The sequence below is a fragment of the Clarias gariepinus genome, chromosome 13 (genome assembly GCF_024256425.1).
Source record: "Clarias gariepinus isolate MV-2021 ecotype Netherlands chromosome 13, CGAR_prim_01v2, whole genome shotgun sequence".
NCBI classification, from domain to species: Eukaryota; Metazoa; Chordata; class Actinopteri; order Siluriformes; family Clariidae; genus Clarias; species Clarias gariepinus.
In genome coordinates, this window is record NC_071112.1 from 19,623,186 (window position 1) to 19,647,654 (window position 24,469).

At 38.2% G+C, this 24,469-nt stretch overlaps 2 protein-coding genes across 3 annotated transcripts in view; one reads left to right on the forward strand and one right to left on the reverse strand.

The window, feature by feature from the left end:
- cdan1 (codanin 1) lies at positions 1–15,165 on the reverse strand. 2 transcript variants are annotated; one of them, XM_053509468.1, is made up of 29 exons: positions 15,071–15,165; positions 12,573–12,656; positions 10,765–11,459; positions 10,365–10,565; positions 10,074–10,264; positions 9,410–9,529; positions 9,224–9,302; positions 9,012–9,132; positions 8,735–8,844; positions 8,564–8,653; positions 8,385–8,460; positions 8,101–8,306; positions 6,860–6,992; positions 6,256–6,399; positions 6,003–6,169; positions 5,846–5,927; positions 5,686–5,769; positions 4,476–4,530; positions 4,256–4,389; positions 4,018–4,121; positions 3,754–3,903; positions 3,593–3,656; positions 3,432–3,510; positions 3,127–3,335; positions 2,848–2,955; positions 2,698–2,761; positions 1,744–1,925; positions 1,492–1,599; positions 1–1,390 (listed from the first exon to the last, which is right to left on the reverse strand). In XM_053509468.1, exons 2-29 carry the CDS (start codon positions 12,648–12,650, stop codon positions 1,298–1,300), a joined length of 3,927 nt encoding a protein of 1,308 aa, XP_053365443.1. In that variant the 5' UTR covers positions 12,651–12,656; positions 15,071–15,165; the 3' UTR covers positions 1–1,297. The 2 variants fall into 2 exon arrangements, with proteins under 2 accessions (XP_053365443.1, XP_053365444.1); XM_053509469.1 differs by lacking the exon at positions 1–1,390 and having other exon boundaries at positions 1,520–1,648.
- The window catches only part of rps6ka5 (ribosomal protein S6 kinase, polypeptide 5), a 23,961-nt gene continuing 14,638 nt past the window's right edge, over positions 15,147–24,469 (forward strand). Inside the window, exons 1-7 of the mRNA XM_053509470.1 lie at positions 15,147–15,286; positions 21,737–21,808; positions 21,900–22,118; positions 22,308–22,423; positions 23,003–23,104; positions 23,558–23,641; positions 24,222–24,325. Coding sequence (XP_053365445.1) covers positions 15,220–15,286; positions 21,737–21,808; positions 21,900–22,118; positions 22,308–22,423; positions 23,003–23,104; positions 23,558–23,641; positions 24,222–24,325 — 764 coding nt within the window. The 5' untranslated portion in view covers positions 15,147–15,219. The remainder of the gene's footprint in view (positions 15,287–21,736; positions 21,809–21,899; positions 22,119–22,307; positions 22,424–23,002; positions 23,105–23,557; positions 23,642–24,221; positions 24,326–24,469) is intronic.

Genomic DNA, 24,469 nt, shown 5'->3' on the forward strand with positions numbered 1-24,469 from the left:
TTAATTACTAAATATTTATTATATTCTTGAGATTAAACAGTTTAAAACCAACTGACAACATTAAGTCCAACATGAACCAGGTGTCCATTAAAATGCAGTTCAAAGCATTCTAAGCAACAATTCCACTTACAAAGACATATTAGAGAATGGATAAAAGTATAACAATCAACAAGATGCAAAACATAAATGAGTTAATATGATGTGAATATCTATCAGTGAAATATCCGTACCATTCATTTAGGCATAGATACAGCATTTTCACTGATAGATGTACAACAAATGTGCCTGTGTATATAGCTATATAGCCAAAGAAAGTTTGTGGACACCTGTCCATTACACCGATATGTGAATCTTGCCCAAACTGTGGTGAGCACAAAGTGGAAAGCACACGATTGTATACAATGTCATTATAAGCTGTAGCATTTATGTTTTCCTAAGTGGGTAATGCAAACATTTGCATGACAACACCCTTGTGAAGAAAGCAAAGTCCATAAAACATGGTTTGTCAAGGCTGGTGTGGAAGAACTTGTTTGGCCGACACAGAGCCCCGAGCAAGCCCACTTAACACCTTAAGGATGAACTCGATCAACAACTACACCTCAAACCACCTCACTGATATCAGAACCTGTTAAACATGTTAAAGAAATGTTCAAAAGCACATACAAGTGTGGTGATGAGGTGTTCACAAACTTTCGGCCATAAACTGTACTTTACACTCAAATATCTAAGCAAGTGTAAGGTCTGGATCTATTGCACCAGTTCCATTTGCTATTTGGAAGTACTACAAAAATATTTCCAAAAGCTCTCAGTCAAAATGGTGGCCGAAACAAACAAAAAAAAAAATGCATATTTTAAACAGCTTTTACACCCCACCCACCTCAAAAGACTTATTTGTATGTCATCATTTCTATAAAAAAGAAATATCCACTTACACTTAAAGTGAAATCCTAATCTGAGGTGCAAAAAGATTGCGAATGCTACACTAACCAAATGCTATAATATTGCACCACAAGCAAATCAGATTTCAGTACAATGCAACTGTCTCAATCAAGGCAAATACAAAATATGGAGATGCAGGATAGATGCAATAAGGCTTAAAAGCTGTCAAAACATTTTTTTAAAATTGCTATGCATCAGAAAATTGCCAAGTAAATTGAAAGTGCTACTGGAGTATCAAATGTTCATTATCTAATAAACTGAGTGATTAAAATTGTTTTAAAACCAAACTGCTAAAGTGAACTCAGTTTTTTACGGTTATATATTCTTGACATGTAGTGTAGGTGTCTCCCTCTTTTGGTCACTGGGATATCTGCAGTATGTCATTAGTTTTCATGGGAGGCACAGGTGAAGGAGAGGCCAGAGACAGCTTCTGAAAATTCTCAATAGATTTCTACAATAAAGCAGAGAGAAATAAATGGTATTATAATGCGACTCTAAAAATGATGATTATGAGCTGATTTCCCTTGTGCCAAGCATTAGTGAGAATATTACCACTGTAAAAGATAACTCTGTCAGCTTCGCCCAGTTTGAGCCCACTTCTTCATTTCTCAAAAGGCCTTTTTCTATAAGCGTTGTAATGAAGAGCAAGTAGTTATATCTCTGGATGGACAAAAAACATTATGGGATTTAGACTGCAGTAGTTATATCTCTGGATGGACAAAAAAACATTATGGCATTTAGACTGCTGTAACCACACATGTATAACTGAATAATTATCAGTAATGTCAAATTTACTGTGGGCACCTGCAGGTCACTGGCGTTTATAATAGCAGTGAGCACAGATTCACTGAGGAGAAGGTGCAAAGTCACATGGGGAGAGGAAGCATGAGTCCACAGATCAACCAACTCATTCAGTAAAGATACAACATCAACAGCTTCTTTCCTGTTGCCCCCAGCTGAGGACACCATAGGCAGCTCTTCTGACACTACACACACATACACACACACATTATATGCAATGCACATCAAGAAAAACGAATATAATAAAATACATAATTACAGGTATAATATTGATGGGCTCTGTAGCTCTAAAACGTTAAAGACACATGCAAAGCACATCAAGTATTATACCTGTAATGCTGTATTTTATTATTTAATATTATAAACACATAAAAAAAAAAATTAAACAATAAAAAAAAAAAACCACCAGACATTGTAAGTGGGTTACAAATGGCGCAACACATCATTACAACCTGGAGAGAAAGTGCTGAATCATCAACTCTGTGTTAGAAAGGTTTTTGGAAAAAAAATTCTGTTAAAGCATCACTTGGTAAAATTCGATGGTACAAAGAACAGTAAAAATCACAGCTATATTCAATAGTGAAAGTAAGAGCATTTCTACAATGCAATGAGAATTCACAGGATTAGGCCTATACTGCTGTGTCCATTAGCAAACCACCTATAATTGAGACCAATTGGGAAAAATGCTTCAATTAAGACTTAATAAAGATTGGATTTGAAGTCATGGAAAAAGCTTGTGCGATCTGATGAGTCCTGATTGACCCTATTCCGGAGTGACTGGTGCGTCAGGGAAAGAAGGGAAGCACATGAAGCGATGCACAAATCATGCATAGTCCCCACAAGCCTGTTATAATCTGGGGTTGCTTCTGTTGCTCAGGTTTAAGCTCAGGAAGATTATGTAGCAAGAAATTAAGTCAGCTATGTAGCTATATGTAGTGTACATTCATAAATAATCACCTAGCTTGCAGGCCAACAAGACAGTACAACGCAAGAGCATCTGCTCAGCTACTGAAGACATGAACTGCAAACAGAATCAAAAGGGGTAAATAAGCAAATAACGATAGCTACAAAATATCAAAAGGATAAATGAGAGCAAACAATTGGTACCTTTCTACATCTTAATGTCTGTCCTACTTTATGTAGCAGAGAGCTGATCTGTTGAACTGTAAAAACTTCCTTTTCAGACCTGGGCCCTACTGCGATGCTCAGCACCTCCTGAAAAGAACAACTCTCAATGTATAGACTAAGCAGGCTAAACAAATCCTGACCACAAAACATTGGTTATTTAATGCAAAAACATTAATTATGTATATTTAAATTTAATAACCATTCTCGTTAAGAGGGGTCATAGTACAATACATATTTAAAAAAATATCCCATCTGTACCTTTATCTCAATAATAACATCTGATGCCAGTGGGCCTTTGTGGGAGCAATCTTGTGGACATGCGGACACAACATCCTGTCCTGACGAGCTCTTCTGTGTTTGGGCACTTTTGCCAGATCCTCCTGCATCCACAGACTCAGTGCTTGTAGGACATTGCACATTCTTCATCACACGTTCAAAAGTACTCTTCCACTCCCTCTTCATAAGAGCTACAGGCAAGCATACATATTATACATATTTTTAATTATATTACACATACTGACCAGTGATGCATTAAGTTCAGTGTGAGTGCTTCGGTACAGTACTTGTTATATTGGAGGAGAGCCAGCTGCAGGCTTTCTCAGTTGCCAAACGTGTGGTAATGCGCTCAGCTGTTGTCAGAACCTGCAAGACATAAGTCAGTCTCTGTTTAGAAAGTGTTGAGTGTTGTCGCTAGAAGGAACAGATGCTAAGTGAGGCTACTTACAGCTTGAGATGTCTCGTCAGGCAAAAGAACCCTTACAGCTCTTGGAGCATTCTCACTGCAAAACCTATTACAGGAAACACAAGCACACAAATGATAAGGCAAACAAAAACAAATAAATGTAATCTCACTCAGGCATGACCAGAATCAATATTAAAGCTAACCTGGTGGCTCTCTCCAGGGATTGCATGCCTGCATCACAGAGCTGAGCACAGATTGAGTCATTCAGCTTGGATGCATTAATGTTTTCTGAACCCAAACCGCCCCTGAGTGTTTTCTCTCCACCTTGCAACAGCTCGGACACTAATGTGGCTCTGATTCACACACACGTACACAAATTTATAGCAGACATGCAAGTTTAATAGGAAAACATAAATCTAACCCATCAATACATTATCACAACATGAGCGATTAGAATTGGGACTGACTTGATGTGTTTGACACAGTTAGATCCAACTCGTTCAGCCACAAATTCTACCGTCCGTTTAAGTGAAGGAGGCTGATTATGAAAGAAGGCCTGCTCCAGATCCAGCTATGATAAATAAAAAGTAAATACAAGTTGCAGACAAAATGTGCACTTTTGCATAAATAGGATATAAACTGCAAAGACGCATGTTCGATCTTGTTGATTTTAGGTTGAAACATACTAACAATAACCTGTATTACCTGTAATTTCTGCTGAGAGCGAGTGATGGAGGGACCTCTGGGCTCAGCAGATGTAGGTGTGATCTTGCGGATCAAGCCTCCAGCCTTGGAAGCGCTTCCTGACACAAATGCTGCCAACAGCTTGCGAAATTCCCCTGGTTCAACAATTTTCGATATCTTTTAATATTATCATCCACATAAGGTAGTTAAAATCTCTCATTTGTAGGCAAGTTCCTCTCACCTAAATATGGGCAGCAGGTATAGAGAAGCTGCTGGTCCACTAAGGGGAGATTATCCTGAGAAAAAAAATAATTAAAACATCCTCAGAATAAACAGTCCAAGTAGTTATTGATACTTACTGTTTTAGTAACTACTGTACATGCGCCGTTTATTACGAGGGCGAGTCAAAAATGATCTGCACTCCGGTTTTATTAAAACTTCTGTTGGCTGTACTGTCCTATCAGCACTTTGTTCAATGCTATTGTGACCAACGTGTTACATCAGTTCATTTGTAACTGTGGCGTGAGCAAAAATTGACGCCCCACTTACTATCTGCACGTAAGAAGTGCAGCATAATTAAAGCATGAAAAAAATTCTTTTGTGGTCTGAGGGACTACCAAGTGCCGAAACAACTCACGGGAGAGCATAAAAGTGTTTGAATATTTCTCGATACTTTAAGGAAGGTAAAAGTTTCTTAAAAAGAATAATTATGGTGGTGTATGAAATGAAAACATCCTTAATAGCCAACCAAGAACAAGTTTAAAAGTCAACCTTTAGCTGGAAAATTGATGCTTACAGTTTTCTGAAATTCCCAAGGGCCAATATTGGAACATTATCAGGAGAAAGGTTCAACAAGCAACAGTGCTCATTACAGTTAGATGCTTATTAAAGAGAGCTGAAGCCTAAACTTCAGATTAAACAAAGAAGACTGCTATCCGAGGGTGTTGCGATCTTGCATGAGGATGCACGTCCACGGAACTTCTGCATACAGTCAACATTCTGCACAATCTTTTGAGGAGTTAAAAAAAAAGTCCTGATCTTTCTCAATTAGACTTTCATCTGTTTGGTCCCCAATAAGCAAAATGATTCACATCTGATAAAGAAGTAAAGACAGCTGTGTGTTCGTGGCTTGCAACTTAGCATTGAACATTTTTTAATTAAGGAATAACACAAGCGCGTTGACAAAGTGTATTGAAAAGCAAGGAGATCAGCAAAAAATAATGTATGTCTTTTCAAAAAGTTAATTAAAAATACATTTCACAGCCAATGTGTGCATAATTTTGACTCACCTTCGTATATGATAGAAAAACAAACAAAAATGTAGAAGCATTTTTGGTAAATTCATAATAAAACCCATTATCCGTTCTGTGCTATAATGATAAAGGTATTTGCAGGAATAAAGAAAAGTTTTTCTTCAGAGTCTGGTGACTGAAATACTGGCATTTACTCACCAGCCCATGAGTGCTTGTGTCATTTTCCAGATCAAGTTCCTGCACATCAATGCTAAAAAACAGATCATCTGGAAAGACTGGGATCTAGAACCAGACAATTTAAATATCAGTGTGTTTTATTCATGTGTGTTTCAAATCATTTCAGTGTAATCTGTCTCACCTGGAAAAGCCAACCCAGAACTGCCACCAACATCATCTGATTCAAGTAATACTGCTCTCCAACTTTCCCCAACCTCATCCTCCTAGCGCACACACTAAGAGTTAGGATATTTACAAAAGTAAGTACAATCATACCATATGTGTTGTATATGACAAACCTGTAGATTTGAAGTAGGAGGATCAGGGCAGTCCTGTAGCAGGGCAGAAAAGGGCCAGTGTAGTCCAGCATGGAGAGGAACTCAACCAGCCAGGGAACAGTAAGCACAGTGCGTTTCCTGCGTACACAACTCCTCAACACTTCAGACACATCGAGTGCTGGGGCGCTCTGAAAAAAATAAACCCAAATGATTATTTATATATTAACTCCTTCAGGCAAGAGATGTCTCCGTCATGCTTCGCACATGCATATACCTTACTGCGCAGAGCAATGGCAGCCACCTGGATCTCTCTGGATGGTGCCTCAGAGGTCTGGTAAGGCATAAAAGAGATGAAGCCCAGGAACTTGGCGAGAAGTCGAGCAACGAGGAGTACTGAAAAGAATCGCTGCTTCTCATCCTTCACGAATAAAGACATTGAAGAAAGATGGGTTAAAAATTTGATAAATCAGTTGAACCTTGAGGCTTCAACACATTTTTCTACACAGTTCTGCTTATCTGAATGTCAACCAGTTAACCAAAGTTTCTCAACAATACCATGTAAAAAAAAAAAAAAAAAAGGTGGTACTTCCCTTGTGTTTAACCTCAAAGAACTTAACAGAATCTGTGCATGTACCATGCAAACATATATATATATATAAATATATATTTTTAGCGAGATAGCAAAAGAAGTTGAGACAAGCCTCTAGGAAAAAGTTACACAATATTTTTTTTTGAATTATTACTAAATTAAAACTGAAATTAAAGTAAATAGTGCAAAATGTTGAATTTAACGATGCAATTATACAACTGGTATCAAATTCATTTAAAAACACAGAGTGCTGTTGGTAAACTAGTTTAACCAGTCACTGGGTTTGTACCTGCTGCTCCATGTCTCCATCTCCTTCTTCCTCTCCTGTGGTTGAGGGGGCATCAGGGCCCAGGATAGACACCTCATTCAACTGCAGTAGCTGCTGACACAAACCATCCTTCAGGTGTTGATTCAGCTGGCAGCTAAGTCAGAGAGCAGGACAATGAGAATTAGATACTGTACAAGTGATCTCAATATGAAAAAGCAAAATGAGCATTTCCCTTTTGAGGGTAATTTTTGAACCAAGCCTCATGCATATTTCAATAAGAATAGTCATTTAATAAACCCATTTTCCAGAAACATAATGCAAACCCTGGACATGATATTTAAAAAAAAAAAAGAAAAAAAAGAAAAAAAAAGTAAACAACTTTCTAAAACCTCAGTGCATTACGCAATAAAAAGCCAAATAATTCCACAGTGGCTCTACAGGTAAATTACGATTTCCAGAGAGACGGTTTAACAATTTGCTAAATCAGTTGAACCTTGAGGCTTCAACACATTTTTCTACACAGTTCTGCTTATCTGAATGTCAACCAGTTAACCAAAGTTTCTCAACAATACCATGTAAAAAAAGGTGGTACTTCCCTTGTGGTTTAACCTCAATGAACTAAACAGAATCTGTGCATGTAAATGCAAATTTCCAGTTAAATATTATAAATTAACTGTCACAACGATTTTAACTGACTTATTATAAACAGATTCTAGCTACAGTGGAACCTTGGATTGCGAGTACCTTGGTCTGCAAGCAATTTGCAAGACAAGCTAAATTTTTCATAATTTTTTTATTTAATAAACGAGCAAGGGCATGATATACGAGTAGTATGCATATGCTTTGTCTGCCAAATGCCATGTGATCATAACTGAGCCAATGGTTCTTCTCTCTCGTGCATGCAAGTCATCCTACATAGTAGCCCCCTCCCTCCTCCTCCTCTCCACTTACTTTAGCTTCTCTCTCTTTCTCTCTCTCACAAACACACACACACTATCAGAAACACTGCTGTTGGGATTCTTTTTAAAGATAAATTGCAGGTTAATATGTTTTATGTTTACTTTATATTTTGTATTAATTATTTTATATATAAATATTTTTGGGTTGTCAAACTAATCCAAGTTTCCATTATTTCTTAAGAGAAATTCACTTTGATATGCATGTGCTTGGATATACAAGCATGCGTCCAGAACAAATTATGCTCTCAATCCAAGGTTTAACTGTATACACTTTAGAGAAAAAGAAGTAATAAGCATGTATACCAGCTAGCTGTCTGTAGGAAATCTCTGAAGAACTCCTGGTGTCCAGGAAAAGAGGGTGGGGGGCAAGGGCCACTTAGAGCCTGCGGCTGGATCAGACGCTCTTGCAGGCGCTTCAGCCTCCCCAGACTGTCTGCCCCCACCATGCCCAGCAGACCTGCATCTGGAGTGTCACCAGGCGAGTTGAGCTCCTTGTGGCCTTTACATACCTGCAGCAAGTAAGGCAGTGAAACTACATGTAAAAATTGAAAAACAAAAAACAAAACATAAATTAAAACATGGCGTACCTGAACCAGCTGCTTCTGGAAAAGCCTGGCAAAGTGACAATGGTTTCCTGCTGCAGTTAACTGACTGACCATTCCCCTGTGGAAAAAAAAATATAACAGAACAATACATTATAATATGTTTTATATGTTGTAAATCACTACTGTAGAGTTACATAATATGAAAGGAACTGTCACCTCACCTGACCCGGTGGCCAAGTGCAGCTTCGAACTCCCACCCTGGCTCATTATGATAATCTTCCCACTCTCTTAATAGCTCATAAAAAATGTCTCTGCAACATAATATTGATACAAGGAATAAATTTGATTTTGTTGTAACGGCACTCAAAGGACTTATGAGTTTTTAACTATACCTTTGTTTTTTAAAGATGTGGAAGGCTTTATCACTGCTGAAATTAGTCCGGTTGTCAGTGGCTGGCTGGAACGGCACCGTATGAATAAAAGTAGGATGGCTGGGTAGTACCTATAAAGACAAGTTGCTAAGTTTGTGCTTAAACAACATTTTACTTTTTTAAAGTAAAGTTAATATAGAAGCATGAACCGTGGTTTGTTCACTCCTATAAAATAAAAAAATGAAAATAAAAAAAAGAGAGAATGGGATCAAAAGAGAGTCATTTATGGACTGCAAACCTTAGATGTGCTGGTATCTTGAGCTTGTGCCAGGCGATCGCGCAGGGCTGTAGAGAAACTGGCTACTCTTTCATTCTCTGCCAGGAGGCGCAGCGTGCAGTGGTCCAGGTGCGAAAGCAAACTGAGGGAGGAAGAAATGATCAAAAACAGAACCAATCAGCATCAAAGCAAGGCGGAGAACATAATATCAAACTGAAGATTAACACACTTACGCGAACTGATTTTCCAGAACTCGTACTGCAAAATACACACAGCTGTGGACATTTCCCAAGTAAGTTCTTTCAAGAAAATCTGAAAAAAAAAAAAAAAAAAAAAAGGGTAGGTAGGTAAATAAGAATGAAGGTGGTATGTTCCATAAGAGTTAAGAAATGGCTGAGAGAAGGGAGCACAACACTAACCTGTCTTTTTCTCACACACACTGGGACACCCTTCTGTAGGTTCAGGGGTTGAGACAGTACGTGAAGTCAGCAGCTGCAGCACAAAGAACAGCTCCAAGAACACACATGGCACCAGGTTCTCTAAAATTAAAGAGAAAAATAGATAGACAGATAGATAAATAGGTGGATAGATACAGATACACAGACACACAGATGGATAGCAAAGTAAGTAAAAACTAGACAAAAAAAATAAAGCTTGCCAAAAAAATTCTAAAGTATTAGTAACCCCCCCCCCGCCCCCCACATAACTCACAGTGATTATACAAATTTGGGACTGAGTGAAATCTGTGACCAGACCTTATTTAAACAAATATGTAATCAGTAGATTAGTTTGTGATCTCTAAGTTCTTGAGCCGGTCATTTCTGATTGAGAACACATGCAGAAATGCAAAACTGCCATAAAGCCATAAAACTGACCTAAAATAGTATTGATTTTTGCCCTTATTCAGATTTAGTAAATACTCTGTTGAGAGAATGATAATGTCAATGAACTAAATTAGATTTGATTATTGCCAATAAAACCTAGCAAATTATCCCATATAGTCCACTGATTTTAGGCTTTAAAATACAGTAACGGTTTTTCAAACCTGAATTTATTCTACAGCACCCTCTAGTGGTATCTCACCTGAAATACATGCACAGTACAACTCGGCTAAAAGCTCAAGTTCTGGTGCATAAGTCACTTTAGTGGGGTCGGGACAGGGTAGCTGGGGATCAGGAGTCACCTTTGAACCTGACTTCAATATCGATTTGGTCGGAGTGCAAACAACAGCACTGGGCTTCAGTGGGGAGCTGCTCTGCTGTGCAAGTTTAGATCTAAAGAAAAACATACGGGCGACATGGGAAGAGTAACAAGAACCCTAAAAATGGAAAAAGGAAGGGTACTAAATATATTCTCCAGTGCCAGAAAGAATACCTTTCTTTCTTTAGTAGTTCCCTCTCCTCCTGCAGACAAATTGGGCTCCCAGTACCCTGCACAGTACCCGCTGCCTCCGGGATTGAAGGAGGACTGCACGGCTTACTGAGGGGTGTGGAAGTAAAGCAGCTCTTAGGTTTAGAGTTTGGTCGCTCGGCACTTACTGGTGTTGGGTTGATGCGCCGTGATGGTCTTGTTGCTCTGAACACATGCACAAAACATCAGCATTTGGCTGTAAACAAAGCTGCTAAAAATTCTAACATTGATTAGTGGATATTGTTGTGTGTGGAAAATTATATCATCCAGTGTAACGTGACAGCATTATAATAAGTGCAAGGTTAATTTTATTTTTTTTTTTAATAAAAAAAAAAAACAATATGGGAAGAAAGAGGTCACTCACATTGGGGTGGCTTGAGATGCACTCATTGGGGGAAAGTCTTCCAAATTGTTAAAGTTAAGCTCTACTTGTGTAGGGGGTGAAACTGGATCACTAGTCCTCCCTCCAGCTCTGTTCCTCCCTGCGCCATCACAACCACCAGTGTCTGCCATATATCCACCACGCAATCCAGTCTGGCGGCTTGATGCAGATGCTCCAAACCCGCTGCTTTTCCTGCGCCCTTTATGTGGCTGAAATGTAGGGCTGGCCTGAATGTCTGGAGGTGAAGTCATAAAGTCAGCAAGACAATGGCGCTGAGCAGATCGGCGTTCAGACGCCACATGTCTAGGAGCAGGACTCCATCCCGAGCTAAACGATGGGCTGCTGAAAGCACTTATACCAGTAAGACTCCGAGAAGTCATCAGCGGACTGTCCTGCTCGCTCCGATTGTCCAGTTGCGATGTGGATGGAGCAGGTGAGAAGAGCTGAACACGACTGGCACTGCGAGAACCTTGGCTTGCCGATGCTCTGTTTGATACCCTGCGCTCGTTCGAGGAGCTCTGAGTTCGAAGAGACCTGCTGGTGCTGGGGGTCTTGGCTGGGGTGCTCGGGCCATGAGTCAGAGTATTACTGCTCTGGTCCCTCAGGAAGTTCAGGAGGAATGGAACAAACTCGTGTTTTCTGACTGTTAACAGTAGCTCTTGGCCTTCGGTATAATCCTGTTGTGGCACAAAAGTAAACTCAGGGTAAAGTCGATCATATGCATCTTTTTAAACACAATTTTAAAACTGAGTATGATTATTTGGGAGCATATTTTATGCTGTTCTTTGGAAAATTACTACTATCTGCACTGTTGTCATAAATACAATCACACATCAAGATTGCCGTGCATTTTACTTAGTAGTATATTTCACAGATATACAGTGGGCGAAAACATCTACAAAGCTGTCTTTGTATTACTGAAACTACTGCTGCTGGATATCTGGAATTTCCTTCAGGATCATTAAAGTATATATACACACACACATACATACATATACACAGTCCATAGTCTTTCCAGATTTTTTTTTCCTTCTACATTGTAAATTCTAATAGCATTAGTCAGCATAGGATAGCATAAAGCCTTCATAAGGCTATAATCTGAGGCGGTGTTAATTGGTGATTTTTGAAGCTGGTACCAATTGGTGATTTTTGAGGCTGGTACCTAAATGATCTCCTCTTCAGCAGAGGCAAGTTTTGTTTTTGTTTTTCGAGAGTCTTGATGAAATGCTTGATGAAATTTCAAGAATTTCATCATAGTGCTTGATGGGTTTTGCAAATGCACTTGACAATACTGTTGTTGCAAGATCTATTCCAGAACAGCTGATCTTCATGTTTCCAAATAACAACTGTGATTGTTTCCAAATTACCTAATTCCATATGTGTTATTTTATAGTCTGGAAAGAAATAAAAACCAGTATTGTTCTTGAATGTAGACACAAGTTCAAGCTTGTGTCCAAACTATTGACTTTGGTACTGTATACTAAATAATATATATTAACAAACACATAAAACGTGAGTAGAAACGAATAGAAAAATGTCTATTCTACATACTGTAATACTTGCTACTTCATTTAATTTTATATTATTTATTTAAAGCTCACAAGGCCGCTCTGCCTCTGAGAGGAAATGGCGTGCTCTTACAGCCTGCTGCCGAGCTATGAGCTTGTTGCTAAATGAAGTTGTGAATTATCCAGATTCGCGTTTCCTGTCTGCCACGAGATGACAACACCATTTCTATCTCACAAACAACGAAACATTCGCCCTTTGTATCTACAAAGTGAAATTCTTACAGTTTGTCCCCGCAGCCAGTCCACAACCCTGCACAACTCCACGTCTCCGCGGAACAGCGATTCCAAAAGAGCCGCCATTCTCTCCTGAGGAAAGTAATGAGAGAAACAAGAACTAACTTCATCTTCAAAATAAAAGTCCAAGCAACTTTATGGCGCAAAAAAGGGGAAAAGCGGTTCTAAAAAATATATATATATAAAAAAAAGTCCGTTAACATAGTTATTTGTGTATTAGTTTTTTTGGTTGGTTTAGTATCGTATATGTATGATAAATGTATATGGTTACAGCAAACCGCAGTTCACCATTTGTAAAGTAAATATGTTTATACCTACAGTAACATATGCTTTGTGTAATACACTACATGGACGAAAGTTTTTGGCCAAACCTGTTAATTATTGATTTCAGATGTTTCAATCAGGCCCCTTATGCCCAGTGAAGGGTAATATCAATGCTTTAGCATACCAAGACATCTTGGGCAATGCTATGCTTCAAAGTTTGCGGCAACAGTTTGGGAAAGACCCTTTTCAAATCCAACATGACAGTGCGCCAGTGCACAGAGAAAGGATAAGGAAGACCTGGTTTCAGTGTGGAAGCATTTGACTGGCCTGCACAGAGCCCTGATCTCATCCCCATCGAGCACATCAGAAATGCTCTAAACACATTTTTGGCACAAATTCCCACTCCAAACTCTTGTGAACAGCTTTTTATGAAGAATGGAAACTGTTATAACTGCAAAAGGGGGACGAACTCCATATTGAAGTATATGCATTGAGATACTTCACTGCAGGTTAGCCAAATATTTTTGTCCATATAGTGTATGTAAAAAGGTGCTCAACCCTGCACACCTGAGCACTTCATAGGCACTATCTGCACACCTATTCACTAATCTAAACAGCCAATTGCATAGTACATGTAGTTAATGTAAAGTGCAATGCATAACATTTTGCAGATACAAGACACTAGTTTTAGGCATTGGACTACGGTTCGGAAGATCCCAGGTTCAAACCCCGCAACCACCAAGTTGCCACTGTTGGGCCCTTGAGCAAGGCCCTTAACCCTCAACTGCTCAGATGTGTAATGAGATAAAAATGTAAGTTGCTCTGGATAAGAGCGTCTGCCAAATGCTTAATGTAAATGTAATGGTGCATTCCTTTAGGGTAACAATTTAACATCTTCTAATGGCTCCTACCAGCATAAAAATGCACCAGGGATTGTATGATGCAGTTGCACCATAATGGTCCAGCATCTCAAAGGAAAGTCTGCAACATATTGTGGAATCCATTCCATGAAGAACTACAGCTGGTTTAAAAGCCAAGGGACATCCTCCCAAGTATTAGTATAGTGTTGGTTGATCATTCAAACTCAATGTGTTTAATAAAAACAGAAATAACAGAAAAAAAAACTATTAGTGCCCTAATAAATAGCCAGAATGTTACTGTACTTATTAGAATAATGAACCAATTGGAATATATTTATTAAATAAATATATCATGTTAAGCAATGAGTATAAAAAATAATGGGATCCAAAGTCTCCTACTGGTCTGTGAGGCACAGCCAGGTGGTCTGTGACTTGCTTTTTTATTAAAAGTTATTAGATTTATTATTTTGTTTCTGTCTCACTTAAATATGTTTAATCCTAACCTCAGGAAATTGTCATCTTCTAAACCACTAATTCTGAACAGGGTTCTGTACAGGAGCCTGGAGCCTGAAGTCTGGACAGGGTGCCAGTCCATCACATGGCGCAAACACACTACAGTCAATTTGGGAACACCAATTAACCTAATTTGCATTCATGTAACTGCGATTTTTTTTTTTATTGTGGGAGGAAACCGAAGTACACGGAAGAAACCCACCAAGCACAAAGAGAACATGCAAACTCATGCACACAGACCGGAGACGGGAATTGAACCCAGACCCTGTAGGTGCAAGGCCACAGTGCCTTCAGTTGGTGTTACTAACCTATTTAATAGAAATACGCAAATTTATCAAAAAGGAAAACCTGATTTAAACAGTAGTAACAATCTTTGCATGTTTTTTACACTAACAATTAATAGTTAAACATAAACTTAATATTTTAAAACCATAAGATTTAAAAAGAACTCTAATTTAAGATGTAACCCAGAAGCTTGAGCTTTAGTAAGCTATGGCGCAGGAGTCCCTCGTGGTGTGTGTCTGCGTGTATCTCTCAGCAGTGGTGTTTTTGAGGTTTTTCAATGTAAAACGAGATCTGTGATCGGGCTCTCAGGGAAAGCTGTCGATGTCGGATGTAATCGAGCGGAGCTTGTAGGCTGAAAGTGAGCAGCTTGAGGAAGGGAAGGTGTTATTCTGCATTCTGTTATTTCGCTTATCTACTTGAATGGGCGTTTCTTTTTCGCAGGGGAAGGGGGGTTTGGACTGCGTGTGCGTGTGTGTATGTGTGTACAGTGTGTTTGTTATTTATATGACCAGCTAGTCTGGTGCAGGAGTATAACATTGTACTTGTAGCTGTCTTGTCTGTTACCTGTAAGTATGTAGCAACTACACGACGTTTCCGCTGTGTCCTAATTATCTCTGCGGTGGTTTAAACGCTGATCGTGGATTAGTGTGGACTGGTTTTAGCAGCTGCTCTTTGCCACTAGCAGGCAACAAGCTGGCACTCTGAAAAAAAAAATGCCGTCTTCGGAGGAAGGTTTACCCGGAGGTGACGTGGTTACTGTTAAACACGAGCTGAAAAACGGTAAGTCGATGTTTAGGCATATGGTTGTGGTATGTTCTCACTCCAGTCGGTAGTTTGCTTGAGCTGTGAGCTGACAGCTTGTCTGACCTGTCATAAGAGGCGCGCGCGCGCGCACCGGGCGCACGCATGCCTGCTTTTTATAACGCTGTAACATTGTAAAGCATTGTAACACACACTCCACTTGGTCAGAGTTTCAATTAGTCTAAATCGAGCCTTGTGCTTTTCATATAGTAACCAGTAGTGCTGTTATTGCTGCAGCCGCAGTATTCAGGCCTGTCACAGAAAACAGTATGGTTAACTAAAGTAAAAGCACTGCAGCTGTCAGTCAGTCAGTCAGAGGCAGTTTGTGGTGTTTGCCACAGAGATATCCTGAGCTGTGAGGAAATGAGAAGCTTTAGTTAGCCACGTTAGCTGGTCCTCTGTAATGTGCCGACTCGCAAATGTAGGTCAATTGTTTGTTTTTCCATATTAAATATTTCTGTTATTTTTTTTAGCGCCCAAATAAAGTGCAAATGAATGAGACTGTGCACACAGGCCTTGCTTTATTCCAGTTTTTGTTAGATGATTGGGATTCCTCAGGATAACGAGTAATAAGAAAGTAATAACAACTGAGGATGCTATGTAGAGTAAAGACGTATTCTACTCATATATTTACCTCAAAATATTACAACAACGCTATAAACATTTAATAAGCCGAATGTTTATAGATTTAAAAAGTAAATATTTATTTTAATTGAAAAATAATTCCTGTAACAAAAATTCCGCTGTTTTTTCTTTTTCTTTAACTTTTTCATTAACATTTCAAAGCCTTTCGGAGTCACGTGACTCGGGCTTATTATAATATTTGAGGTTATTGCTGAGCTGAAAAGCAAGAGGATGAGAACAAAGGCAGATTCTGCAAAGAAGAGATGTGAAGTGACCCTAATCACTTTCTTTTTAGAATTAAAATAGAGTTTACATAGGTCAGCAGTTTAAAAGATGTCAGTCATGTGATTTTTACACACTTTGCATAAACTTTGCATAAATAAATCTCTGGCAAAACTTCTAGTTTCCTGCAATTCAGCAAATAGTCCTGCAGATTTCAAAACATAAAAAAAGTCTGTATCATATTTATTTAACACCTTTACAGTCCTAAAAAGCATACTTGTTTAATACATAGTACTTATTTAGTGTAATAGAGAGGATACAAACTTCCAGCGCTCTTGCAGTCACATGATCAAAACATTTGCCGTTTTGTCTGGCAGTCGTGCCTCCTACAGATAATACCAGCAAGCCAAAACATGATGAATCACTGGCTAAATTTACCTCCTACAGATTTTACTGACCACATGATGCGAGACCAGATAACAATGTATGTTTTTTATTAAGCTCCGTCCGTACTTTATATATCCTTTGAGGACAGTGTCCTGGCAGGTTTACAATATGGTGTAAACCTGCTCGGATAATATTTCCTATTATCTCATCAGGTAAGATTTATTGTTAGACTGTCATTTAGAGCGAAAACAGTCACTACTCAAACACCAGTGAACATCTTTGATCAGGATTAGCCTCATCTTCCCCCTGCATGGCTGATAACCACCACTAATTTCTTTCTCTCAGTGGGAAAATAATCCCACTTTCATCTTTCAGAGTTTTTATTTCGAACGCTATAGCATTGCCATGCACAGCAATTGTCTGGTATGGTAAAACCGCAGGGAGATAGCCAGATAAAATGACCACTGGATAAGTTTTACATTAGAACTACAGTAGCGTCACTCTCAAGAGCTATATAGACACTCAACACGTCTAATGTCTAATTAACCTTGAGACACTTGCAGAGGAATCTTGCACATTCCTGTATTCACAGTATTTCAGTCGACTTCATGCTTGTGGGTTTGAACTGGTATGCTGGTGCAATTCAGACAACATGTTTTTACCGGAGCTCAAATTCAGAGAATGAAAAGCCAGACCTCTTCTGAGCCAAGTTTTAACATCCCGGGAGAGTTAACCAGGTAATTAAATAAATAATAATAACAAATCTATATACTGTAAAGTAGCATCAAATGTTTTATAAAAAAATCTCTATTTGTGGAAAATGGTTTCCACCGTGGTTTGCTGGAGTCGTAAAGCATTAGAAATAGCTTTGTACTGTAAATGTGGCTTGAATTTATTTAGATTGCGTTGCTTTTTCAGCTCTTTTAGCGTGCTTCACTTTGTCAGACAGATTCAGGATCAACTGGGTGTGGCAAGTGAAATTTAACTCTGCTCAATTCAGTCATGATTTGACTTTTTCACACAGGGCCAAGTAGGTTTGGACAGATTTTTTTCCTAAATAAATGAAATCATAGTTTAAAACTCATTTAAGTGTAACAAATATACAAAAAATATTTATCCAGAAAGAGGGCAAATACTATTTCATGGCACTGTATTCAATGATGTCTTTGCCAAAAGGATTTAATTTTGGCCTCATCTGAGCACAAAGTCCTGCACAAAGATTGAATGCTGCATTATGCCGGTTGCTCTCAGGGCTTCTTTGGGACAACACTAAACAACTTCTTTGTGAACTTGTAATTCCTGGGACATTTCCAACTGTTTAGAGTTTTCAAAAAAATTTATGACACTAAACATGCCGAACACACAATACATTTAAGGGGTAAAATTTTTGCCACCTGTTGGTTTGTATAGTATATACAATATTGTGCAATAGGCGCAGGCACTTTTTGTTTTTACAAACTTTGTTATATATGTTTATTTTATGACCTTTTAATTATTGAAGCAGTCCAAAAAATTCTGATTACCAAACAAGAACCAGAAAAAAAGTACAGAAAAATATCGGTCAAAAATGCAGCCAGAACAGAAAGCAGCATGTCATACAAGGCCACTTTCCAGACAAAAAAACAAAATGAAAGCTTTAGGGTTTTGCATGCATGAAAAATAAGCAGGTGCGACAAAGTTCTCAGAAGGACTGTAGCTGGTTCTGCAGGATGTTCAGTAAAACTAAGTGGCGAATTTCCTCATGAAACTGCACAAGTTGAGAATTTGAGACTGTATTTTAAGCAAAGGGTCATTACACCACTTATTACTACTATTCAGTACTAATATATCAGAAAATACGGTTTAAGGTTTTTCAGCTGTTTAAGTGGAAAATCTGAAATGGACTTTTGAAATTTAAAACACAAAATTTCAATTCTAGCAATAGTTCGCAGTCACTCTTTGTCAATGCCCTAGTCAGCTATGGTTTCTTTGGTTTCTTTTCACTGACAAACCATAAATAAATAACTAATGATATTAATATATGGTTTATACAAATAACTGCAGGTCATCCTGCAGTCGTGCTGTTGTAGCGAAAACCTTATGCTTAAGGTCAAATCACAGCCGTGATGGTATTTAATATATCAACAGTATTGCTTGTGCAAGATTGCTTAATTAGACGATAGTTTGGTCTAGTCCACTAATTTGATCGATTCAGCAGTGTTTTAAGAGCGCCTATAATTCTCTTCACTGTATGTTCCCTCACTCTACTTGTCTGTGTTCATCGCATAAAATTGCCCTTCCTGGTTTAAAATTATTACTACAGTGATATTAGCAACGTCATCAGAGCAAATGGCAAGTGATACTTTTCAGTAAGAAAATTTTGACTTCAAATATAAAAGTGCACTTGCTAAAAATGAAAAGAAAGACAGGAACACGTTTAATGAGAACGTGCAAATTAATGTGACCTATCTAGGGAGCTAGCCGACATGACTGTTTTGGAGCAAAAATAGACAGCATTTGGAAAAACAATTGTAAAAGTTCTGTATAGCTGTTATATATTAAGTGATCAAAGGAATTGTATTGTTCATGGACAGCAAACTCTCAAAGTTCTGTTCCTTATTGCAATGTGTCTTATGCAAAACACTGGTTTTGGAACTGTAAAACTGAAGCTTTATTAATCAGGAATAAAATCAGCAAGCCTTTTAATTTTCTCGCCGCTCTGGCTTATGTTTAGTTTAGTTTCGGTTTCCTCTTTATACCGCTTTATCTAAAACTTGCCTAAGAACGGCCACTGCAATTTATTAAAATACTTGTGAACTTGTGTTTTAGCTATGCTTCACAGTCAGGCTATTTTTGAAATCCACTGAGCTGTTTATCTCATGTAAAGCATAAAAAACCCTAGAAACTTTTAATGTGTTGTTAAATGGAGGTACGCTTTTGAGTCCCTGCATTTAATGCCATGAAACTGGGTGTTTTGACAATTCACTAATGCATAAGGTGAAGGAGTTGAGAGATTAACTCCCTTATATGGTTATTGCAGCGTGTAGGATTCTAGTCCATGTGTGAACACTGTGTATGTGTGAGTTGGTTCATCATGCCATATTCTACTTAATCCAAGAACTTATTTTTTATTTCCTAGAACAAGTATCCAGTTCTTGACTTGCATAATCCTGCTTAGTTTATATTTGTTTATATCTGCTATGACTACTAAAAGGAATATCTGACCTCACTATTTGTCCACATTACGTAGCACACCAGTATGCAGGCATGCTCTTCCTTTGTACAGCTCTCACTTATATAGTAACAGTCAGACATCTCCAAATAATGCTGCCATTAACATCTGTAGCTTGTGTTTTTCATGTTAATCGTAGTCATTTGCATTGCAGCAGTGCAATACAGCAGCTACAACATTTTTTTCTGTTTTTGTTTCTGTGTGTTATCTGTCCCCTATCCCAATCTGATAGGGTGATAAATATTTTTTTTTGCAGGATTGCTCTGACAGTAGCACCTGATATAATTTAAATGACTTACTGTATATTACTGCACGAGTCCTGACACCTTATTGTTTCTAAAGTTACACTTCATTCACATAAGCTTACAGTATATTTAAGATTCAAGATTCAAAGGTTCAAAGAACTTTATTAATCCCAGAGGGAAATTGTTTTGTCTTGGTCATACAGTTGCATTGATTAATAAATAAAATAAAAAAAAATCTTGAGACAAGGAAAAAGTAAAATTCAAGAAATAAAAATTAAAAGAAAAATACAAAATACAAATAGAAGCAAAAATAGAATTAAATATATCACACTTTTTACATATCGCACTAAAAATATAATCTGTATACTGATATTGCACTTGAAATGTCGTATAAGTGAATAGAAAATAATATTGCACAAATGTACTGATAAGATATTGCACTTGGACTTGAGTTGTGGGAACAGTAGTGTCTGAAAGTATTATTGAGGATTAACTACTGACAGTCCCTATCCCTTAGTAAAAGCGTTACAGAGATGAGTTATATAGTTTAATGGCCATTTGGAGAAAAGATCTCCTGTGGCGCTCTGTAGAACACCTGGTCATGATCAGTCTCTGGCTGAAATTGCTCCTCTGGTTGGAGAGAACACTGTGTAGCGGGTGAGAAGGTTTGTTCAAGATTGTTTGTATTCTGGACAAAATCCTCCTCCTTGCCACGACATCAACAGAGTCCAGCTCCATGCCCAGGACAGATCCAGCCCTTTTAATGACCTTGTCCAGTCTGTTTTTGTCTGCAGCTTTCATGTTGCAGCCCCAACAGACCACAGCATAGAAAACAACACTCACCAGAACAGATTCATAAAAGGATGATTTACGGAATCTAATGCTAATAATAATTTTTGAAAAATTTAATCAAAAGAAAACATCATCATGAAGCCCTCTCTAAGGAGATGTCTGTTTCCACATTTATGGAAGGAGTCTCCAGTGTCAGAGCTTTGGAAGAGTCTGTAAGTTTTTCCATTGTAACAGAGTCTTCAGGATTATCGACTTGATTATCTTGAGAATAGAAACACAGCAAGTGTGTTCATTTGTTTTATTAACTTTAAGAGCAAGAACAAACGAGACTGGCAAGAAAATCTTTATATGTGCTATAACATAGTAACAAGTAATTCTACAAAATTAAGTGGGATGATAATCCAGTTTCCACAGTCCAAAGACATGCAATAAAGGTTGACTGGCCTTTACAAATTGCCCATAATGCACTGGGAGTACACTTGTGCTCTAAGTTCCCAGCGATCGGCTCCAGGCCCCTGTAACTCTACACAGGATGATTAGTATAGACAGTGGATCGATGGATGGATTAATCAATTGTTATCAATGAGTTAAAGGCATCATGAAGTCGGGGGTTTAAGGATTAGGTTTGCGATTTAACATAAGTGTGTACAATCATTGTGTTGCAAGAGGATTACAACAATTTCAGACATGCAGTTATAGAAAAAGTACCAATGATTCAGGATGGCTCTCATCACACCAATTCATTGTGCCTTATTGTTCTATGATAGCACACACTGCAGTGTTTTATTTCTTTCTGCTTTATCACAGAGTTTATCTTTTATTTCCTAGAACACGTATTTAGTCCTCGACTTGCATAATCCTGTTTAGTATGCATGAACACACCAAAGCAGTGATTTATCACACTGTAAGACTATATCGAATCAGGCTCTTGTTTTCTCCTCTCTCCAGCAAACCTGACAGGTCACGTCGAACGTGTTGGCATTGAGAATTTCGAGCTGCTGAAGGTACTGGGTACAGGAGGTGAGTACCAATGGACCTGCTTGAATGCCTTTTTTACTTGTCCACCACTTTTTTCCACTCATCTCACGTCTTCACTCTTCTTTACGACCAGCGTATGGGAAAGTGTTTTTGGTGCGCAAAGTGAGCGGACACGACTCGGGCAAGCTGTACGCCATGAAGGTGCTAAAGAAAGCCACCATCGTGCAGAAGGCGAAGACAGCCGAGCACACGCGGACAGAGAGGCAGGTGCTGGAGCATATCAGACAGTCTCCGTTTCTCGTTACGCTGCACTATGCCTTCCAGACAGACACCAAGCTTCACCTCATTTTAGGTATGTGGATTCTTTCTCTCATTTTTATTGTTTTGCATATAGGCAAAGTCTGATAACTATACCACATTTTGATTTTCTCACTAAGTGTTTCTTTATAATGATATCCTGAGCTTGGTTAGACCGAGAGATTGTTTGGCTAAAGTTATAGCAGAGCTTAGACTTTAGACTGATGCCAGGCTTTGATTGTAGACTACGTGAATGGGGGGGAGCTCTTTACACACTTGGTGCAAAGGGTCCATTTTAAAGAGCAAGAGGTCGCATTGTACAGCGGAGAGATCGTATTGGCACTGGAACACTTGCATCAGGTAAGGATCATGGCATATTTATGTTTTGTGTGTACTGGATATCAATCAGAACAAAAGATTTGTTTTTTTGTACCCTTAAATTAAAATGCCTTAACCTTTGACTATGCCACCGTGCATACAAATCATATTATATGTATCATACATATATACCTAGTCATTTCACATCACGTCTGCTCTATTTTTTTATTCACTGTTGCTGGAAAAAAAACAAGGACCGCCAATTTAATGGACACAAATATAGCTCAAATGGTCAAAAAGGCATTGTTTACAGAAAGCGGAAGAACTTTTTTTTGTTTTGCCTCATGTTGATTCCCTGCACAGCTGCAATTTCATGGAAAAAACACCTCACCTAGGGCACGTTCTAGCTTGAGCTTACAAAAAAACAAATTTGTGGTTATAGCACACATACAGTATTTACAGCTTGTCACCCAAATTAATGTTAAAGCTTAAAGCTTCCTCCAGGCTCATTTCAAAAAAAAAAAAAAAGGATTACACGACAAAACAAAAACATGTGAGCGTGTTTGTCTGCTCACAAAAAAGTATAAAGAAAAAATTTGTATGTATGCTTCTATTTTTAAGCTAGGGATTGTCTACAGAGACCTCAAACTGGAGAACATTCTTCTGGACTCAAATGGTCACATTGTCCTGACAGACTTTGGACTTAGCAAAGAATTTGATGAGGTAAAGGCAAATCATACACTTACGATGTTTCTCTAAGCAAAAGAAAACATGAATTTAAATATTTATTTAAATAATCTTTATTTTATTTTATATATAAAATTATTTTTTTTATACTACATTTACGGTACATTGATATAGCAGTATCTCTTAACCGCAGCTTCCAAGAAAGCAGCATTTTTCGCTGCTCATAGATCATTTCTTTCCAGAGACCCCGCAGATGTGTACATGCAGGCCCTGTTATTTATTGCTTATGTTAAACATGCATTCTTAACCAATAGTTGACCTAGGCATACCAGTTACAAGACATACCTTTAGCTTCAGTTTGATTTAGTTTTTTTATTTCATGAACTTTTTTATATGTTAATATTGTGGTTGCAGTTTCGCAGAAGCATATACTTTACATTACATGTACTCTCTTTGCCTTACATATTGTTGCTCCACTTCTTTTTGTAGGTAGAGAGGGCTTACTCGGTGTGTGGAACAATTGAATACATGGCCCCTGAGATTGTAGAAGGTGGAGAATCTGGACATGACAAGGTACTGTCCATTGGGTTTTTGCATGACTTTAGTTCAGCCATATAAAGTGTTTAGATGAACTATAATATTCCACTAATAATGGGATTAATAGTCCAAGTGCAATGAAAATGCATGATGTAAACACAAAAGTTAAAGGACTTTTTCATTGGAACAAGAGTGTTGGTGTGAACTAGATCAATAGTAGCCATGTAGACACTTGATTTGATCATTTCTTTCTTAATTTGTTTCTGGGAAGGAAATTTTTATTTTTAAAGTTTCCATTTCTGATCGATAAACTCAGTAAGAACAACTCTGTCGCACCAGTTCTTTCGTCATACCTTTGTCCACTTGGTCATTGACTGAGAAAGAGGCATTGGGTGGGTCACTACTTTTCATCTAACCAATCATTGATGAGACTGAATTCCTGTAACCAATCATAAAACAGAATACTGGCCCCCTTAAAGTTGAAAAGTATTTCTCATTATTTATTTTTTTTCTTATATTTCCATCAGATTAAACACTTCAAAGCAGGTTGTGTATGTAAACATGGATGGTACAAGAAATACATACATCAGATATAAAAGATAGCTCTTCTTTGCAGGCAGTGGACTGGTGGAGTTTGGGTGTGCTGATGTACGAGCTCATGACTGGTGGCTCTCCTTTCACTGTGGATGGTGATGAGAACTCCCACTCTGATATAGCCAAGTAAGTACATATTACATAATGTGTTTCTATGGGTCATTAGTAGTAGTACTAGTAGTGCAGTTTTTTTGTACGCTTAGAGCCCAACATTATTAATACGCGACATTACTTCTTGAACATCACTGCCGCTTAGTTTAAGGGGGAAAG

Bases quoted from the DNA above. Each gene is read 5' to 3' on its own strand.
- cdan1 (XM_053509468.1), bottom strand. From the start codon at position 12,650: ATGGCGGCTCTTTTGGAATCGCTGTTCCGCGGAGACGTGGAGTTGTGC. The intron at 10,566-10,764 runs GTGAGTGACCTC...GCATGTGTTCAG, and splicing joins GCATCTCAAGCCACCCCAAT to AGCAACAAGACCATCACGGC. The intron at 5,770-5,845 runs GTGAGACAGATT...GTCTGGTTCTAG, and splicing joins TTCTGGGTTGGCTTTTCCAG to ATCCCAGTCTTTCCAGATGA.